Source organism: Heliconius melpomene, chromosome 9, assembly GCF_056956725.1.
Source record: "Heliconius melpomene rosina isolate 202511_hmr_F chromosome 9, ASM5695672v1, whole genome shotgun sequence".
Classification (NCBI taxonomy): Eukaryota; Metazoa; Arthropoda; class Insecta; order Lepidoptera; family Nymphalidae; genus Heliconius; species Heliconius melpomene.
In genome coordinates, this window is record NC_140397.1 from 6495960 (window position 1) to 6517859 (window position 21900).

The following is a 21900-nucleotide window of genomic DNA, read 5'->3' on the forward strand; positions in this document are numbered from 1 at the left end:
GTTTAAAAAGCAACTAACTCTTAGTTATTTCTTTTTGACTATGCGGGCGAAGCCGCAAGTAAAAGTTAGTATGTACTAAAATTATTAATTAACCTGTCGGCGTTGGGCACGCAACCTGACAAACACTAAAAGAATGGAACAATGCGATGATGTATGGAAAATATATTTTAGCCTATAAAATAAACTACAAAAGATAATTGTGTAAACCGTCGTGGCCCAGGGGCACAAAGGTGAGACTATAACGCGGCGTTGAGCTCTGCCACTCAACACGCAAAGTGTCCAGAATTGGACAGAAAGTGGGGAATGTATTTTAACACTAGGTTCCCTCTGCCGAACCTGCTGTGTGCGTGAAGCTGATATATAAACTACAAAAGATAATTATTAATAATTAAGAAAATTGTTATAAACGACACTTTATATGAGTTTTAATAACACGCAACAAGCAGTTAGTTCACTTTTTAAGAGAAAGGGTGAAACAAAAACTGTATTAAGAAAACGAAAGTAACTGTAATAAAAAGTTGTTTCACAACAATATACTCGTATAATTATGCACGTTCTAGGTGTCATATTAATAAAGAAAAATTTGATTTTATAATTTCACGATCGTGTTATGATATCATATTATTTAATTTAATCATTTTTTTAATGATTAAAGTTGAAATTAAGTTTAATTGATCGGAATATTATCCTATATATTATAGGATAATTTCTACGATGTGGCCAAATAATGCATGGCTTTTTAGGTAGAAAGTAGAGACACAGTGAATTATCTTTCCCTACCTCACAAAGTGGGAGAGATTTACGTGTATTACGTGTATATGAGTGACCCAGAAAGGCAGCTTCGCCCGTTGATTCTATACAATTGTTTATATGTAAGTGTAAACAATAAAGATAATGGTATTGTAGGTATATAGTAAAACGAAGTATTTTCGTTAATGTGCTTTTAAAATATTCATTCAGTTCAAGTTTATTTAGTTCAAGATTAAAATTTGTCACTGAAAATCCATAAGGAAATTTAAAATATTCATGTTTTATATAAAACAATTTTTTACCCCGTTTCATACAATTCATTTATAGTTTCACAGTTAGGCAGAGGGAACTTATTGTCAAGACACTCCGTTCTCTACTTTCCGCCGAATTTTCGAGGCATTGTATATATAGTAGCAGAACTCAACACCAATTTATTCTCCCAAGTGGAAATCGAACCCACAGCCGTTGAGTTACTGTCACAAACTTGTGTCAACAATTAAGATAAACATAATATCTTAATTGATATTTACATAACATTGCATAGTTCGTAGAGCTATCAATAATTGCGACTTAATTAACTCTTATATAAACATACTAAACTATCTTATACGTAAATTGAACTGTATTTATGTATGTATGTATATATAATATGTAGTTGATATATGAGAAATAAAACTAAGGCTATCGTGGCTTCTATCCTCAGTTGGAAAAAAAATGAAATAAGCGTTTCAATTTGGGGTTAATAGTGGAATATGGAATGTCTCGATATTACCTTTTCTATGCCTTACACTTACTGTGTCATTATAAGCTTTTTATACTGTGCGAGATAAAGCGTAAAGCTGAAAAGTAGGAAAATGGAAAATTGTAAGTCTGTTTTATGTAGCGAAATAATTTGTAAAACCTAGTGATAAAACACTCCGTTCTCTGTTTCTTTTCGTTTATTTAAAAAAACATTGTTAAGTGGAAGTTAGAGCTTTGTCTTAGCAGTTATTGATATAGATATTATAAGGTATAGCGCGCACTAGTGATTTTTGTCGCCGTGACTGTTGCGTCACTGTCACCGTGTACATTACACTTAATGAAGGTGCGCGCATTTGGATACGTGACAATTGGGTGACTTTTTGTCCGCGGAGGACGGCAACACGCCGGTGACGCAACTGTCACCGCGTCCATAGATTTGTATGCCCGTGCGCGCATTAGCAACTAAATGTCACTTCGTTCGCCCTCCCCCTTGCGGTTTCCATACTAGTCGTCTTCCGCATAAACATGAAACAGCAGCGTGTTGCATTGCAGCACCGAATTTTTATTTCAAGAATGGCGTCAAGTTCATCAACAAGGCAAAACGTGTGTTTTCATGAAGATGAAATAGACAATGACAATACTGATTGACGAAATTGAGTTGAGGCCATTGCTCTATGACAAATGAAAAGTTGAAAGCCAATATTTTCTAAGTTTGCTTTTTTTTCTATTTCTTAATATACGTGCATAGACAACCATCTTTTTGAGATCCAATTTATCAAATGTAAAAAGTTTCGTCACTGTCATCGCAAGTGCGCGCAGTCGCGAAAAGTATGGTGACATGTCAGTGACAAAAAATTTATTGTCACCGTGACAAAAGTCACCAGTGCGCGCTAAGCCTAAATGTGAATTTCGACATAAATTTGTTCAAAAAACAATCACTTTCTCTTAGGAACTGCATTACAATTAAACGTATAATATTATAATGTGTAATTTATTGTAAATGTTGATCGAGATTTCTTTTTATTGTTGTATAAAATTCACTTTTTAATAGCCGTTTTGTACAATACAAGTCTTATCTTAAAACAATTAAATGTGAAAAAACCATAAAGATACCCAATCTTTACATTTACAAGAAAAGATAAAATTTCGAATACCGAATTGAAAAATGTTAACTTCAAGATTTTTTTACAAATTTCTACAATCAATTCTTTTTTTAATTTCTCCGCTCTTTTTATAATGCGGCATTGAGTTCCACCACTAGACAAGGAGAATATTCCATGGTGTGTGTTAATACAAGGTTCTGCCTGGCTATCCCGCATTGCCGGGATAAAGCGAAACGCAAAGATTTAAATTTTTTTTTTAGCTTCACACTATATCCGTCATAAGCTCGTAGTTAGGTATTCAGAAGGAACAAGGGGACCTAGTTCTAAAATAAACGTTCTCATCATGAGACTTGCGTTCCCCATTTTCCACCTAATGCAGGAGGCATCGAGTGTTGAGGGGCGGAACTCAAAGACTCGTTACCAGAGCAAAGGAAATGAAATATTAAATATTTCTTATCGTCGAGTGACAATCGAACCCACAAACTGGCGTTTTTACAGTCGCTTGTGCTACTGCCTCACGACTGTCCTAAAATGAGAAAAGTTTCATCAAAATGTTACACTTGTACCTAAAAGTAAAGAAACACTGAACAAACTAAAAGTATATGTAGGGTTATTTTACTATGCCATATTTCACACATTTAGTGACGCGGATAAAGGGAAAAAACTCTCCTTTTGTCCACTTTTAGAGCAAAAACTTTTATTACGATCGAAGCTCGTCGCTAAGTTTTGTCTTGTCCAAAAATAATTTAATCATAAACATTGGCTTTTCCCGCCCCGAACCCAGAACCTACGCTTTTAAAGCAAGAAACATTGTTGAAGATGTATGACAAGGCATGTTGTTAGAGCGCTGGCTATGTGTTTTTTATCTGTGGTCCATCGTATACTTGGAAAATTATTTTTTATTTAATTTCAACGTGTAAAACTTAATTTCAAGATTTTTTTTGTTATAAATAATTTTATATTAATGATAAAATAAATTCAATAAAAACCTAAAACTTTATTGAATCTGTTAAAAAGTCTGTGCCTGACCCTCTGCTCGTGCATCGTCATGAAAAAAAACAAACATTCAAAACAAAAGTAGAGAAATTTGAATGATTCATTCAATTTAAAAAAATAAAGCAGTTAATGGGTAAAAAGCAGGTTTAATTTTTTTTTAACTCGCTCACTGATTTCGATATTCGTCCATTCACTTAACTATACGAGGGTCATTCCCAAACTTTTTAATATTTAATTGTGTAAAGCGATATTTTTAATTTAAAAGTTACATTAATGGTGTAAGTGTGTAATCAAGAATTCTGTCATTGTAATTTTAATTTTTTAAATGTTCTATTTATAGCTCTCATTATTTTTTTTATGCGATTGTGGCCTTTGGTCACTGGCGCAGAGGCACATGCGTGTGACCATAAAATACGGCAGGTTCTGGGTTTGATTCCCACTCGAGAGAGTGGATTATTATTGCTTAATCATTTCATATCTTTGCATTGGTACCAAGGCGAAAGTGCGGCGTTTAGTTCCGTCACTCAACACGCATTCCCACCAGAATGCAATAGAATGCGTGAAACGGAATGTCTGAGTGTTAACACTAGGTTCCCTCTGCCTTCCCTGCCAAAAACGTAAACCCTACTTAGTATACTTGGCACAACAAACAAACTACGTCCGGTCCAGAACAAACTCTTAGATAAATTGGTGGGCTTTGTTTTAGTTTTCCCCATTGATAAAGATTGGCACTTATTAGCTGTCTGACGCAGGAACAAATAACATGGGTGAGGGTATTTGCTGAAACTATTGTAGAATAAAAGTAGGTAAAGATATTTTCTTTTGTCGACCGAATTTGAAAGGAAAAGGTGACACTGGCACTGGTCTCATAGGCCAGTGATGGCTCAGGGCCACAAGCGTGCGACGCGACAGGTCGTGGGTTTGATTCTGACTCGAGTAAATTAAATATTTAATATTTCATTTCCGGTCTGGTATAGGCAAAATCTTAACACTAGGTGCCTATGCTTCTTTTGCATACTGTAATACTAAAAAGCCACAGAATTTGGCTAGAACTTACTCTAGATAATACCAGGTTTCGCTTTCTGTTCGCTCGCTACAAACCACAGCTCGCTTCGCTTGTTGAAAATAAGCTAAAATGAAATATGTTTTTTTTAGATTTATTTAATCGACAGTACTTTTTGTGTACTTTAAACATTCTTAATTCTAAATTATTCACTCACAAAACTTGTTTATATTATAGTACCTAAATGCAATTAATTAAGGCTGTCGTAATATAGCAGTGTTTGACTATTAGTGAAAGAGTGTTTCAAGAATCGAATCCATAAGGTTCGATTCCCGCTCAGGGAAATAGATTTTTTTTTCTCTAGTAACAAGATAAAGCGCAGTGTTGAGTTACGCCACTCAATACGCAATGTCTCCAAAATTGAGTGGATAGTGGACGATGTCTCTTAAAACTAGATTTTCTCAGCTTACCCTTCTACTAGCGGGATTAAACGTGAAGTGAAGTGATAAATAAATTATAATTTAGTAATGTATATTCTATGTTATCTAGTAACATGAATTATGTTAGCATTTTTGAAGCAGGAAAATTATTAACAATCTTATAAAATTGTTTCTAAAATTAAATCTACTACTATAAAATATTAGCATATCGTCAAGGTTGTGTTTCTAAATCTTTATAAATGGCCAATGTAAATTGTAAAAAAAAATCCGTTAAGTGTGACTAGTTTTAGATAGACTGGGTTCCGTATCTATCTGTTTATAAAAAATATTATTCCTATTCCCTTATATATATAACTTAATTGACGCTTTTTAAAGAAATTATAAAAATATAAAAACAAAATCTACTACTTAACGCACAGTACTTTTCAAAATCTGCCGTTTTTTCCAATAAGAACGAATATATAATACTGTGTGTATTTATAATGTGTAAAAATACAAATAGCCAGTTGTGGGTTCGATTCCCACTCAAAGAAATTAAATAGTAAAAAAATATTTTTAATTCTTCGGCCTGGTATCGAGGTAAAGCGCGGTGTTGACTTTCGCCATTCAACATGTAGTGCCACCAGAATTTGGCGGAATGTGGGGCGGAACGGATTATCTTAATATTAGGTTCCCTCTGCCTAACCTGTTGAGTGCGGGATATAGCGTGAAGCTAAAAAAATATTAATTTGAGGTTTAAAACGGCGATTAAATTAAGAAGTGGAAAATATTAATTTTGTGCATAAATGTACGAATTTGGAGTGAACTACTTATTTACAATGACTTTGAAGATACGTATACCTACTTATATGGCAAGATATATGTTCTAAAAAAAAACTAGTTAATAACCAAAATATTATTGCAAAGTTACATACATATATTTTAATTTTATTTTTATTTGACCTTTTCCTGCTACAATACTATTGAATGATTAAACTCATATAGTAAAACTTAAAATATTTAGCAAATAAATTAAATGCTATTTATCTAAGTATAGTTCTTATTTAAAGATTTTTTTCAATTTAAATTAATAAAATTTATTAATTTGAAATACATATTTCAAACTAAATAGTGTTTTAAAACCATATTTTTATTTGTTATATAAAATAAGTACAAATTCTTTTATATGTATGCACAACATAAAAAGAAAATACATATTATATATCCCGGCTATGCTCATTTTTTTACGCGTTTCTAAAATATTTCTTTCCTTAGTGTTTGTTGTCTTATATTCACTAAAACGCTTTTTGGAATTGAATTTTTCCCGACTGTTAAGGAAGGGTTATTAGTTTATTGATAGTAATAATAATAATATAAGCAACACAGCAAGTAGGCAGAGGGAGCCTAGTGTTAAAACACTTCTGGCGAAACTTCAATGCCGCGCTTTGCTTCGACACCATAGTGAAGAAATGAAAATCTAAATTTAAATAAAAACTTCGTTTCCTCGAGATAACATCATTCGAGAGATATTATGTTAACATCAGTATCGCTTTGTTTACTAACAAGATGAGAAATATAAAATAATATTTTTTAGATGTCTAGTTTATTCTCAATTTAGATGTTCCATGTTACATTTTTACCTTTGTAAAAGCAAAATATAAACAAACATTTTTCTTCTAAAATCGAATCTTTCGTAATACTTACTTATATACACAATACATATACATATACATAAACGCAATTAACAATTAAAAAAATCACTCTTTGAAAAAAATTACCAATTCCAACGTGCCAAATTGTAATTATATTAAGCTGAACCGGTTCTAAAAATATAAAGTAAAAACAAAGTCGATGACTATTTTTAGAGCAGGCTATGGCCTTGTGAAACACCTCACGTATAATAAAACTATTATAACAAATAAATGTTGTATTGTCATGAGGGCTGTCTGTATAAGAAATAATTGTGAATATTATATATTTTGGCTTATTTCTACGACCATCGAGTAAAGTAATATTTTTTTGATTTAAAAAAATAACTTTAAAAAAAAATTCTAACTCTAACTCTAATAAAAACTTATATGTATGTATGTTAATGTGTTTATCGCGGAGCTATTCCACGTGAAAGGATCGCCAAAGCCATAGAAACAGGATACGCAAAGGGTACTTGGGAACCTATTGTTAAGACAATCCGTTCCCCACTAAGGTACTTTTGTTCTTCACCTTGCGCCGAATTCATGATGCATTGTGTGTTGAGTGACGGAACTTAACTCCGCGCCTTCTCACGTTAATAGTGAGGAAATAAAAATATTAAATATTTAATTTCCTTGAATGGAAATTGAATCCACAATTTGTCACGTTCACAGTCGCATATTTACGCCTTTGCGCTACGGCTGGCCTGGTAACTAATACGGCGATGAGTGCCACCCAACACGTTATGCCTCCAGGATTTGGCGGAAAATGGGGAACGGAAGTATGTTAAGAGGAACGGAGCGTGTATTAGTTTTCCAGGTTCTCTCTGTCTAACCAAAGGTGCAAGATACAGGATGAAACAAAAAAAAATCAAATATTCAATTAACCATGCCACGATCGTATCTAATATTTTCACTATATGTTTGCAAACCGATAAATCTTTTAGTTTAGCTACTTTGCATATATATAATAGATATATAATATACTTTCACATACTATATGTATATATATATATATATATATATATATATATATACTTCCTATGTTCGTGACAGAAGTGATGTAATGAAAAAAAATGTAATGACATTCTTAAATTATATAAAAGTTTTTTTTTGTTTGCGTATCATTTTAAATTGCTATTTCATTACTCGCCTACGTGTATAATATTGAACGTATTTATAATAGTATGCTAAGTAATTTTTTTAAATGCAAATTAAGGCTGTGTACATTTTTGTATATATAGAACCCACCCACCCAAGCCAAGTGATCCACGCGTTTAATTTTTTATTATATAACAGCCAAATTAAACTATATAATCGTAAAGTTTCATCTAAATCCGTTCAGTACTTTTTGCTTAACAATGGAACTAACATCTATCTTTATAAACTTTTACATTTATATTATAAATAGAATATAATGAAACGTTCTTAAAGATATTTTATGGTCATTTGCCAAACAAAGTAAAGAAACAAGTTTAATTAAATACTAAATTCAACCTAGTTATTATTTCATAATGTTAATTTCTTGACTAAAATATTATTATTTTATTTTAATACACTTTAATTGATTTTAACTGAAAAACGATCAACGCTTATCAGTTTCCAAGAAAATATATAATTTTTCATTTTAATAGATAAAACAAATATAGACACTAAAAAATGAGATAAGCTAACAATAAAATGGTAAGAGAGATCGTTCATACGATTCTCCCGTCACAATTCAAGCCAAACAACTGGTGTAAGAAAACCTCATATGCAAACAAAGCCAATTTCCGAAAAAGACGAGAACACCCTTCAGATATATGCGAAGAAAATGAACAATCTAGTGAAACTTTGGACAATGCTGAAACATTCGCGTTTAAAAAACAGTGCCATAAACATAATTTTAAAATATCTATATTAGAATCAATCCTCATTTTCTATATATGTGTATTAAATGTGATAATTATGTGTGATGTTAGTGTTAATAATGTAAATAGAAGAGTTTTCGAAGATAACTTCAATATGTATAAAAGGGATCGGAATTTCAATATATCCAAGATTTGGCGTCGCCACCTAGATGAAAAAAATCTTTTGAAGAATATTAATAAAAGTACGGCCGCAGAGCACGGAGGGAAATCTGGTAAATACTCCTTGCCCGAGGTAGTTAAATATAATAAATATTATAGCTATTATAAAAATAAGGATAACAATAGTACAGACGACGGTGTACAATCAATAAAAACAAATCAAATTGTAAAAAACATATACGACGACACTCGAGCGATTGGATATCCGCATGACTTAGCAAAAAATCCCTATTATGTTAAAAGAACTAACTTCAATCTTAGACCGGAAGGTCACCAGTTTCATGAAAAAATTCTGAAGCTAGGAGTGTTGTTGCCAGCCGACCAAAATCAAGTTTTATCATTGGCAAAAGTGTTGCCAATTATAGAAATGGCCATACCAGCTATAACGTCGCCTGATGGTCCTTTGCCTGGATGGAAGGTCCTCGTGGATTACCGAGACACTAGCTGTTCCTCAGTGGAAGGGCCCCTAGCAGCATTTGAATTCTACGTCAACGGTTCCGCTGGTGAGCAAATAAATATATTTTGTTTAAAATTTATTTTCTTTTATTTTATAGTAGAATATTATTATTTTTTGAAATTGCAGATGCCTTTATCGGCCCAGGATGTGAATATGTCATAGCACCAGTGGCAAGATACGCTAGTCTGTGGAGAATACCAGTTATTACTGCAGGGGCTCAGGCTGAAGCATTTGGCTACAAGGAACCAAGTTATATGACCCTGACCAGAATGATGGGGAGTTATACGCAAGCCGGCGTTGCCATCCGGAAAGTTTTCGAGGTAAACATCGGTGTCGCTTAGTGCTAGTTAGTTGGTGCTGTACCGTTTGTGTTTGTTTCAAAATATGTTTCGAAATTATTTTGTGTTTTATTTTTGTTGCTTTTTATGTGGTGTTATTTGTTTTTAAGCTATAATTATAGTTTTTTTATGGTATTCACGTTCTGAATTGATCTAGAACATGTATGGTAGGTTACATAATTTCATTATCATTTTTAATTTATGCAAATAAACCTAATAAAAATATATAAGTCGTAAGAGGCCAGTCTTGGTGGGTTTGATCCCCACTCGAGGAGATGAAATATTTATTTAAATTTATATTTCAATTTTTTCGCTCTGATATCGAAGCAAAGCGCTGAGTTCTGCTACTCAACACGCAATGCCTCCAGAATTTGGCAGAAAGCGGGGAACGAAGTGTCTTAACACTAAGTTCCCTCTGCCTCTGCCTTCCCGTGCGGGAAATAGCGTGAAGCTGATTTTTTTTAAAAAAACATAAATCTTCATCGAGATCCATAGGTAACAAAATATCCCTACAGGAAGTTATAAAAGTTGCGCTACACAGCTATTACTATAAAAACTCGTATATCTATATATATAAAAGGACTTGTCCTCACTGACTGAGGTAAGACGCGCGCACAGCCGTAACCGCTATGCGTAGAAACGTGAAATTCGGACAGATGTTTACTTTCGTAATCTGGACATCCACTAAGAAGGGATTTTGGAAAATTTTAACCCTAAAGGGGTAAAATAGGGGCTCAAAGTTTGTATGGAAAAAAATTAAAATCGGCACTTATTCTTATAAAATTTGAAATTTAGATTTTTAAAAGTATTTAATTGAATACGTGTTTCATAGTTTTCTAGAATTCTTCCCCTAAGGGTGCAAATAAGAGGTTGAAAGTTTGTATGGAAAATTCTTAAATCGCCACCGATTTTTATAAAATTTTATATTTAGACTCTTAAAAATATTTAATTGAACATGTGTTTCAAGGTTTTCTTAAATACACCCCCTAAGGGTGCAAATAAGGGGTTGAAAGTTTGTATGGAAAAATTTTTAAATCGTCACCGATTTTTATAAAATTTGAAATTTAGACTCTTAAAAATATTTCATCGAATACATGTTTCATGGGTTATTAGAATTCACCCCTAAATACGCAAGCGAAGCTGCGCGCGTCCGCTAGTAACATATATAAAGTAACCTTATCTCTAAGTCTAAATATAGGAGTTGTACACAAAAAATGTACACACTTTACCTTCATGGTAATATGACTTTGAATATATTTTAAATATAAATGAGCGACGATAATCGTTTTTGTGGCGTGAATTTAAAATAGCAATGTAATAAATATAAAACAGCTTGAACGAAATTACAATATACGTTTGTGTTATAATAGAAACAATACGAAAATAGATAATAGTATTGTACATTTGTTTATACAATTTTTTTCAGCTTTGCGCTATAGCAGGGTAGGCAGTGGGAACCTAGTGTTAAGACACTCCGTTGCGCACTCTCTGCCGAATTTTCGAGGTATTTCATGTTGAGGGGCGGAACTAAACGCTACTTTTGTCTTGGTGCGAGAGCGAAGAAATTAGAATAAAGTAAATAATTATTTTAATGTCCTCGCTCTGGTATTTTTGGCAAGGTAAATTACGGCCTTGGGTTCCGCTACACAGCAAATAATGTCTCGAAAATTGGTAGAACAGGAGGGAACAGAGTGTCTTGACTCTAGGTTCCTTCTGTCCATCCTGCTAGAAGTAGGATACAGCGTGAAGTGTGTGTGTGTTGATATTTTTTAGATTAATTGTTTATACATTCGGATATAGGATTTAAAAGCTACATACATTTTTTTATAGATATAGCTTTTGGATTATATTAATAATCTTTGATGATTCATTCTAATGCATAGCAGTTCAAGGTTTATAGAAAATTCATGTCTTACATATGACATGAATAATTTGAAGGATCACGCCAAAGATTTTGTATACGAGTACGTTTAAATAAAAAAAAAAACAACTTTACTTGTATAAATGGCCTTTTTCATACATAATTACTTCAATAAATTTATTTTTGTCTTAAAATTAGCATATGTCTATAGATAATAGATTCTTGCGCAAGATTTGTAAAGAAGTAACGGATTATTTCAAGGCTATATATAGATATCCGTACAAAATGTATGAACAGTTTGGAAGCTACGCTATTTTATTGTTTTATCGTGATATCGACATTTTTAGTACATTGATAATACATATAAGTTTATCATTTATTTGAGACCAGCCGTGGCGTAAGGGCATAAGTAAAAACTGTGAATGCGACAGGTTGTCGGTTCGATTCTCACTTGAGGAATTTAAATATTTCATATTTTCATTTCTTCGCTTTGGTGTCGAGGTAAAGCGGGGTGTTGAGTTCCGCCATTAAACACGTAGTGATCCAAATGACCGGGAGCAGAGAGTCTTACTTAACAGTAGGATCCCTATGCCTAAAAAAGAATATGTATTAGCTTTTTTCATCTTCACATATTTCCAGTAATGTAGTACGTGAAAAGAGATACTATTTAGTATAGTGAATTATTAAGTTATCGCTTTAATAAATAAATTTTTCGTCTTCGTATTCATTCATAGTATGCCGTCATTATTTACCCAAAATAATTATCGTGAATAATATGTTATTTTTTTGCTTCTATTTTTTAAATATAAATATGTATAAATGCCAATTATGCCAATTTTTCTGTTTTTAATTTATTGCCATTTTATTTTATTTTTTCTAATTTACCTATTTCGCTTATAATTTAATGTGTAAGATTTTCTGAGTTATTATTAAAAACTTTTATCTATAGCACATATAACAATATCGATTTTTGCTACCATCATATATTTCTAGGGTAAAATAATAATTTACTTTCATTATTCGAATCAAACAATTGTTAACCGACTTATCGCGTTATTTCCACCCGATTATCACTCATAATGGGGTAAAATGATTTGTGTTATTTATAGAAGCATAATATTAATGATGTTTACAAAATTTTATTCGTTTCTATAAGCATTTTTTAATTAAATTTGAGAAATTATATTTTTTTGCAGGTTTATTCACATTTAAATAAAAATAAATAGGCTATAAAATTATGCCTTATTTATTACTTAAATGCTTAAATTTTCATAGATTCCTCAATAATTTTATTGATCTTCGGTAATATAATAGGGAAATCTGTACTAAAATAAAAAAATATATTGATGAATTTGTCTTTGTCATTATTGTTTAATACTTTATATGATAAATTTATTAACTTATTTACTTTTAATATATAAAAATCATCGTCATAAATAAAAAAAATATTCTAAAAATAATTATTTCTCTTGTTCCAGGAATTCAATTGGAAGAAACTGGGTATGCTGTACCACAACAACGGACCCTCAACCGGTAAAGGCAATAGCGCCTGCTTCATGACACTCAGTGCCATATTCACAGTACTGCAGAAGAAAGGAACAAGAAACATACCCAATATCCCTTTTGATGAAACTAATATAACTACGACAAAAATTAAACAGCTTCTCCAAAAACTTTCTCTTAGTACTAGAAGTGAGTATGATGAGAATTTTTATCTACTAATAACGTGTTTCATTTTACTATAACCCTTTTTGAGTGATAAAAATGGAGAATATTTGGGTAAGTACCTAGTGGAATAAAATACCTAATCTTTCCAAAAATATTTTTTAGAAAACGTATAATTTTTTTAAACGTATCGGTTTTTGACTGAATCACGCATCTTGCTTTTGGACGGTTTCCAAGGTCCAAGTTTCCTCTGCGCATACCTGGAATCCGGGAACCTGGTGTTAAAATAGTCCATTTCTATTAAGACACTTTCGCTCCTCAAATAAATCTTTAAAATAGAAAAACAAAAAAAACAAAACACAAAAATAAAAAATTAAACTAGAGTTTAAAATTCAGCAAAGACTTTTTTGATAGCAGGGTAGTAGGCAGAGGGAACCTGGGAACTTAATATTACGCACATCCATTCCTCATTTTCCGTTGAATTTTGAAGGGTTGAACGCCGCGCTTGTTCCTTGTTAGCAGAGCGAGGAAAATGAATATTTTTTTTTTTGAGTGGGAATCGAACTCACACTCTGTCACGTTTACAATCACACGTTTGTGCCTCTAGAACATAATGTTTTGAAGATAAAAATAAGGGTTTTTATATTTAAGACGAGTGGGTGGCAAGATTAATTGCTTGCCCATTTTCTTAATACATTTTTCAGTTATTGCTGACAAAGCCTCCAATCATCTGGTGAGCCTTTGTCTTCTAATTATATAATTATTAGGGAATTTTCTTTGATCTTTGACAGAATATTTGGCTTCAGGCGAAACAATGTGAATGAGAATTATTAAATTTATGATCTTCTCTGGAATTAATTTCTGTCTTGTCCGTGTCGAAAAATCTTTATAAAAAGTTGTTTAATATTATAATATTACATTATTTTTATATTGAAATTTCCGTAACCAGCTAGCAACAGGCTTTTTCGACTTTTGAAAGATCGACTTACCGTGACGAATTTAAATACTTGAAAACTATAATAAAATATTATAGGAAATTATAAAGAAACTATATACGGGACAGTTTGTGGGTTCGATTCCCATTCGAAGAAATGAAATATTTAATATTTACAATTTCTTCGCTCTGGTGTCGAGTCAAATAGCGGCGTTGAGTTCCACCTCCTTCATAATTCTCCTTCAAATTTCGGAGAAACGGAGTAACTTAACACTAGGTTCCCTCTGTCTACCCTGCTATAGATAGCATGAAGTTAACTGTAAGTGAAACTAAAATCAATAACAATCTCGACTAAGGAAAGGAAATCGTTTATTTGTTATTAGTCAACTAGATTTATAGTGTACTCTACAGGTGGTCTGTCTGTCACTGACGTACGGTACTTGATATATTAGTGGTGCTTTTAAATCGATTTTTTAGCTTTTTCTTCTGTATTTTAACTATTTTTTTTCGTTCTATGTGTGAAACTGCCAAAAAAATATATTTTTCGACCTATAACAAGTAAAAACAATAAATTTAATGTAATTCAAAACTTGAAAAGTTAACCAGAAGACCTCGTAATATTTTTTGACACGTGGAAATTCATATATGCATAAATAATAGAATTACTTTAAACGTATTATTTTAAATGCGAAAATGTATATTAATATTTTAAAGAAGAATTTATATTATGTGCGAATCTATGACAGATATGGACAATGGCGTCCAAATGCTCGACATAATGGATGGTGCTTGGTGCCAAAAAGATGAATATATTTTAAGCTTCTGCCTACTGGGATATTTTAAATATGTGCTAATATTATAAAATGTTTAAAAAATTAAGCCATTTACGTTTGAAAAATTGACGGACTTTATTTATAATTATTTGCTTCTAATAGAGAGAGAGAGAGAGAGAGAGAGAGAGAGAGAGAGAGAGAGAGAGAGAGAGAGAGAGAGAGAGAGAGAGAGAGAAAGACCTTGATGCTGTATCCCGCACATAGCAGGGTAGGCATAGGAAACCAAGAGACCTAGTATTAAAATACTTCGTTCTCATTAAGACATCCGTTATTCGCATTCTGCAGAATTTTGGGGGTGTTGTATGTTGACTGGCGGAACTCTACACCGTATTTTGGCTCGATAACAGAGAAAGGAAATGTTTATATTTAATATTTAATTTCCTCAAATGGGAATCAAGCCCACAACCTGTCGCTAATACGGTCACCCGCATGTGCTCCCTCAAAATTAGGAAGAGAGAGACAGAGAATAGTTATAAAAATAAAGAATTCACAAAAGTTTTAATTTATAAATAATTTGTCTTCACTAAAACTTTATTTGTTTTAATAAAAAGATGTCTCCTGTCCTAGCCAGTCTGCTATGTGTCAAAATTGTAGTCGGCAAAATAGTGACTACTAAAATAGACGCGAATGACAATTGGTTTATTTGATTAAATTATTTTTAAATATATAATCAAAAAGTTAAAACTAGTGTTTGTATTTCACAAAAAGCTATGTAATAGCTTAATTCTGGCCGGTAGTATAGACACACAAAACTAGTGACAAGATCCACCGTTTTCCACTGTCCACCCAAATTGGAAATATAGTAAGTTGAGCAGCAGAGCTTAACGCTGCGTTATGATTTACCAGTGAGGGAAATGGAAACCACATAATAACCCACAATTATAGTTTCTGCAGTTTCAGATAAGTGCTCGTGAATGATTCATTATAATATTCTTTCATTTCAGATTTAAGAAATAATCTTGAATTCTTAAGGAATGAAAATGAAAAATCTAAAAGAAACTAAGATTTTTTAGTATTTTAAACAAACAATTATAAAAATTAACATAAAATGAAAGGTATAATTTTAAAAAGAAATTCTAATTAATCATATTTGGGCGATATACATAGATTAAACAAATGGTGGTTGTTTCCGCTATATATAAGACCTTGACAGGGAGAAAAGGGCGAAATATTTTTTTTTCTTAAGCAAAGGGAACCTGGTAAATGTGTTTTGAGAGATATTTCATTTTCTTCTGCCACGCTTGTGTCTATATTTATTTTTAGTAAATAATGTAAAATAAACTAAATAATAATTAAAACAAAAAAATAATTGATCACCCTATATTTCATTATTCAGATAAATAATAGAATATAATTCCCCTATAATTCCCCTTTGTCCACAGTCGTAGTAGTTTGCGCTAACCCGAGCACGGTACGCGAGATAATGCTGGCCGCGGACGACCTGAATATGGTTTCCTCCGGGGAGTACGTGTTCTTCAACATCGAGCTATTTTCTAAGTGAGTTGTTCAATTTATGTTATATTGGAATTTTTAAATGAATTAATATAAATAATGATTTGGTTTTTGTAAGTTATGCCCCAATTATTATTATATTTGGTTAAGTTGTTAGGTTACATTTATATCCAAAATATTCAGTTTTTCGCTTATGTTAGAAAAAGTGCACTATAATGAAATGTCCCTTATATTGATGGGATATTGTAAACCGAAATGAACTGAACTGAATTGGAAATTGATTTAATATGGCTAAGGAAACCAACACATTTAATAAAGCTTTCTATTTTTATCATAATTGATCTGATAAAAATAAACGATCAATAGAATAATAGGCAATATTTAAATGATGTATTGTTGTCTCTAGCTTAGCATCAGCATCTTCAAAGGAGCCATGGAAGCTAGAAGGCGATACGGATGAGAGAAATGAAAGGGCCAGGCGTGCGTATAGCGCTGTTCTCACCGTCACCAGTCCTGCTCCAGAGAAAAAAGAATATTTAGAATTTTCTGATCAGGTAGACTTACTACCGTATATATTTTTTAACTCTTGACAAAACATGATGGATGCAATGTTGAAATCTTTAATTTATTTCCAAAAGGAAAACCCAAATTTATTAAAATATTAAGACAATATCTAAATAGCTATCACTCTCCCCAGGTCAAGGAACTGGCAGAAACTAAATACAACTACACATTCGGGAAAGGTGAGGTGGTGTCAACGTTTGTAGCTGCCTTCTACGACGCGGTGTTGCTATATGCTCTCGCCCTGAACGATACTTTGCGACAGGCGAACGATCCTAGAGGCCGGCTGGATGGAGCAGCAGTGATAAGAAACATGTGGGATAGGACGTTTCAAGGTTGGTAATATCTTCAATTATTTTTCCGAATTAGAGATAGGATGTAGGCTTTTTTATTACGTCAATTTTGGTCTATTCAGTCTGTCTATTTTGGATATATAAAGATTAAATGGCGGAACTAAACGCCGCATCTTGTCGGGTCAGATCAGAAAAAAAGCAAAATTTTCTATTATTAAGGTTTTTTCAAATGATTATTACCAATGCTATTAAATCCAAGATTTGTTTTATTAATACTAAAAAAGATCCAGCAGTTTGTTTATGGAGTAAAATAATAAACATTCAGAGATTTATTTGAAAATGCAATATCCAAATAGTCTTCTAAGTGCAAAATGTACTAAAAAGTAGTATTGGTTTATGGAAGCTATCACAATGTTACTGAGTCTACCATTTCGTATTCATGTATGTTTGTTTATGTATAACGTATATTCGTAAACATTTTGAAAGATTTCCATCGCACTTATCTTATTTACACTAAACCATAAATTTTATATTATTACAGTCTAAATATATATTGAAGATAGGCCCCCGTGCGGCTATGCCCGCTTGAAATATTCGAATGTTTATTTAAGTGTATTTAAAAAAAACCGTTGTATCAAATTCAATATTGTCATTGGGAAATACTTTTTCGGTTTTTTTGTTTCATTTATTTTTTGAGATTTTGCTCATTAAGTGGGAATCGAACCAACAACCCTCGAGCTTACATTCATTTGCTTTAATATGTACAGAAATATGGAAATTAAACTAAACTAATTTGTCTCTACAGTCTTCCTGCATGCCTTAAATAAAGAAAAAGGAAAAAGACTAACTTTTTATTTCTGTCTAGGTATTACTGGCGAAGTGATCATCGACAATAATGGCGACCGGGTTGCGTCATATTCTCTATTGGACATGAACCCTACTACAAGCAAATTCGAGGTTAGTTCAGATATTTTAAAAGAATATATGAATAATAAATATATTTTTAAATTAATATGTAAAATAAACATTATTAGATAGACTGAAATGCCCGAAAAGGCATGGGCGTACCAAACATGCATTTCAAAGTTAATATGATAACGTTTATCGCCAAAATCGTTCCATTATCGCCTTAATCTTTTTTAACCACTAGGATGTGCTGTAACGTGACGGTTGTGGGTTCGACTTCCCTACTCGGGGAAGTGAAATATTTATTTACGCTTATATTTCCATTTCTTCGGTCTGGTGTCGAGGCAAAACCTCAAGAATTCGGCAGAAAGTGGGGAACAGAGTGTTTTAACACTAGGTTTCCTCCCTCTGCCTACCCTACTGTGTGCGGGATACAGCGTGAAGCTGAGTCGCTAAATTGAATTGAATTGAATAGCAAAATTTAAACATTAATTTTCTGTCAGTCACTAAATTATTCTTTGAATTTAGCTAGAATAGTATTTACTTATATCTTAGTTGTAAGCTTAGATTTCCTCTAAAGTTTACAATAAACACACATAACATACTTGATTTTTTTTAAATAAAAAAACAAGTTATTAATAAGAAACGATTTTTTTTGGTAAACATAATAACACGAATATCAAAAACTTAAAATATCATCAGTGCCGATACAAAAACGTGATAAATATTGATAGAGCAATCTTACTTGAAGGATCAGTTACAATTTTGTATTCTTAGAAAGATTCATTTCATTTTTATACGATTTTCCTTATTTTTAGCTATCGATCTTTTAAACCCGGACGTAACAAGAAGTTTGACGTGTCTGTCTGTCTGTGACACCATATCTCCTGACTGACTTAATGAACCGATTTGTGTGCGATTCTCTTTAATCGTTCTTAGCTATGGCTTATGAAAATCTGATTAATAGTTTGAGAGCTAGCAGCATTTTGCTAACTTGATATAGTTATTTATATTAATGGGTTTTTTAACTTTTTAGTTTTGCTAATAATATTATTTATAATTTAAAAAGAAGTTTGTGGACGAGGCCATTGTGATACAGCGCCCTTTGAGTGTATACACTTCGGTAGTATATTCGATTTCCACTCGGGGTATGAATTAATTATGTTAATTTCCTCGCTCTGGATAGTGATGAAGTTTCTTAGGTGTATATAAATAACGAAAATTTGCTTTTAAATATAAAGTATTCCTTATATTTCATTCCCTTAATTATTTAAGGTAAATAATAATCTTATAATAACTTTTGTACTAATAATAAGGTCTTTATTTAATAAAAGAAAACATTATTTTAATAGAAATGAAAAAATTAAAAATGCAAACTCCAAAAGTTTTTCCTCATGATGTTGAACTTAAATATTTTAATTAAAATAAGTCTTGTTGTTGAAGTTTAAGTTTCGGTCCCCACTCAGAGGAATTAATTATTATTTTTAATTCTCTGCTATAGTTACACAAAGATAATAGAAAGTGGAGACCGGAGTGCTTTGACTCTAGTTTCTTATCTACTTTATTATGCAGAATAAAATATAGTATAATATCTTACATATATTATTTTCAGCTGAATTTTAAATTAGCTAAAAATAACTAACAATATGTCTGTTTATTTTATTATTGTTAGAGTACAAAAAATGCATATTTCATAATTTATATCTGATATATTTCTATCTGACGTATTTTAGACGTGATTTGATATCCGCCATGAGTCCGGAATAAATTCAACCCATCAAGAGCATTTTCCTTGGTGATTTATCTTTTTTCGGGGCCCTTTGGAAATTTTAAGAAATAAAAATATTTGTATATAAATAAGTTTCATTTTTAAATATTATTTATGATATTTCTTTTCTCATAGCAGGCAGAGAAAATCTAGTGTCAAGACACTTCTTTCTCGACTCTCTATTCGAATTTGGGACATTACGTAACACCTAATTTAGTCGGAGCAGAGAGAGGAAAATATCTGTCTTGAGTATGCATTGTAGTGTAAATATAAACATGTAAATGAAATATCTGGGAAGTAAGTTTACGTACAGAAGACATTCGTCTTATATTCATCTCTTTTTTATCTTTTTATTCATCTCTCTTTCGAATGATATGGAGAGATAAAAAAGAGAGATGCTGTGGAAATGCAGTCTCTTAGTTCAGCTCAGGTTTAGCTAACTGAAGGATTTCACAGTGAGAATAAAGAAGTGACTTGGGCACAAGAGAGTGAGTGATAAAAGAAAGGCAAAAAAGATTTATGAACCTAAACTGTGCATGAAATGCAGAGAAAAACCTTAGTTGATCTTCGGGAATAGTATGGATGATACTGGAGGAAGGACAGTGGATTAGGCTAAAGAAGTATGCAAAGACCGTAGTGTTTGTTTTCCTGCCACCGCGCTCTCTCTACATACCCCACTAGCAAACATTAAAAAATAAATATATTTTTTAATTAAATTGATGCTCGAATTTTACAAATAGTATTACAATCTATTTCTATTTTTTTAGTACTAAATTTAACAAGCGACAAGTAATGAAGTAAAGTAAAAGTATATCAAATATTAAAACTAAAAAGCATTATAAATAACAAATCTTTTTAGATCACAGAAGCTCGTTTCACGTGAAAGGTCTCGAGTTACTTATACGAGTGCGTGTCGTTATTATCCCTGTATAAAATAAAACTGCTTATACATTAGACGACCCTAATTTTCTGAGTAGCTATCCTCATACATGTTCCTGTGACACCAACAAAGCTAATTTTCGTATATATTTTTACTGAGGGTAAAATTTGCGAAGATAAAATTAAAATGACATGAATATGTTAAAATAGTAAAAACAAGTATATCTTTTCAAGTCTTTTTTTCAGCTTTTTTTATGAAAATTTTGCATAATAGGCGGAAAATGAGAGAGGGAGTGTCTTAACACTCCCTAAGTTACTTCTGCCTACGCTGCTGATATACCACAAAATTAAATTGAGCAGGTCCAATTACTTTTTTGAGATTTAAAATTAATTAAAAAAATAAATTTATGATTAAAAATCAACGTCGTTTAAACCAAAGCGAACGTGGAAAGGTTTTACGAAAACCAAATTTCTTTTCATTCTCGTTTATATTTAATAAATTATGTTACCCTACAGTTTTAATCTATGACAACCATTTTCTAATTAGCTAACAGATGCTAAAAAACCGGTAAAGTGCGAATCGGACTCGCTCACCGAGGTTCCGTAAATAACAGGATTATAGGTCTACGGGAAGTACAATTTATAAAAGTTGACAAACTTAATTTTGCGGGCCTATATATTATTTTTGTATGAAATAAACTACAAATATAACTTAATAATATATTTTTTCCATGAAATACCAATAAACGATCTTGACAGACAGACGACCACAAAAGTGATCCTACGAAGCTTCCGTTTTTACCTTTTGAAGTACGGAACCCTAAAAAAGAGCGGTTCACAGTTTTTCCGTGTAATAATGCCTTTTTTCTCATCTTTCATTAACGATCTTATTAATCTACAGTATAATATACCTAAGTAACCGTTAAATAAAGGTACTTTTATTTCCAAGCGAGGGTATTCATTGTTCGTTTTTATTATCATTTCTTATACTTTTATGGTTATTATAAATAGAGTATTAGAGTATATTTTCATTTATATGCTCTGGTAATGAGGTAAAGCGTGGCATTGGGTTCCGTTACTAGGTTCCGAATTCAGCGGAGAGTGGGGATCAGAATTATTTTAATGACAACGAAGTGTGTTAACACTAGGTTCCCAGTTTACCAGTCAATCAGTAGGACGATTTC

The 21900-nt window shown here is 31.9% G+C and overlaps 1 protein-coding gene across 1 annotated transcript in view; it reads left to right on the plus strand.

Moving 5' to 3' along the window:
* Nucleotides 1-21900, plus strand: part of LOC146536383 (atrial natriuretic peptide receptor 1-like) — an 85341-nt gene that overhangs the window by 19226 nt on the left and 44215 nt on the right. The window contains exons 2-8 of the mRNA XM_085190026.1: nucleotides 8335-9272; nucleotides 9353-9546; nucleotides 12904-13117; nucleotides 16240-16354; nucleotides 16716-16863; nucleotides 17007-17205; nucleotides 18029-18120. Of these exons, the coding sequence (XP_085046152.1) occupies nucleotides 8381-9272; nucleotides 9353-9546; nucleotides 12904-13117; nucleotides 16240-16354; nucleotides 16716-16863; nucleotides 17007-17205; nucleotides 18029-18120 (1854 nt within the window). The 5' untranslated portion in view covers nucleotides 8335-8380. The remainder of the gene's footprint in view (nucleotides 1-8334; nucleotides 9273-9352; nucleotides 9547-12903; nucleotides 13118-16239; nucleotides 16355-16715; nucleotides 16864-17006; nucleotides 17206-18028; nucleotides 18121-21900) is intronic.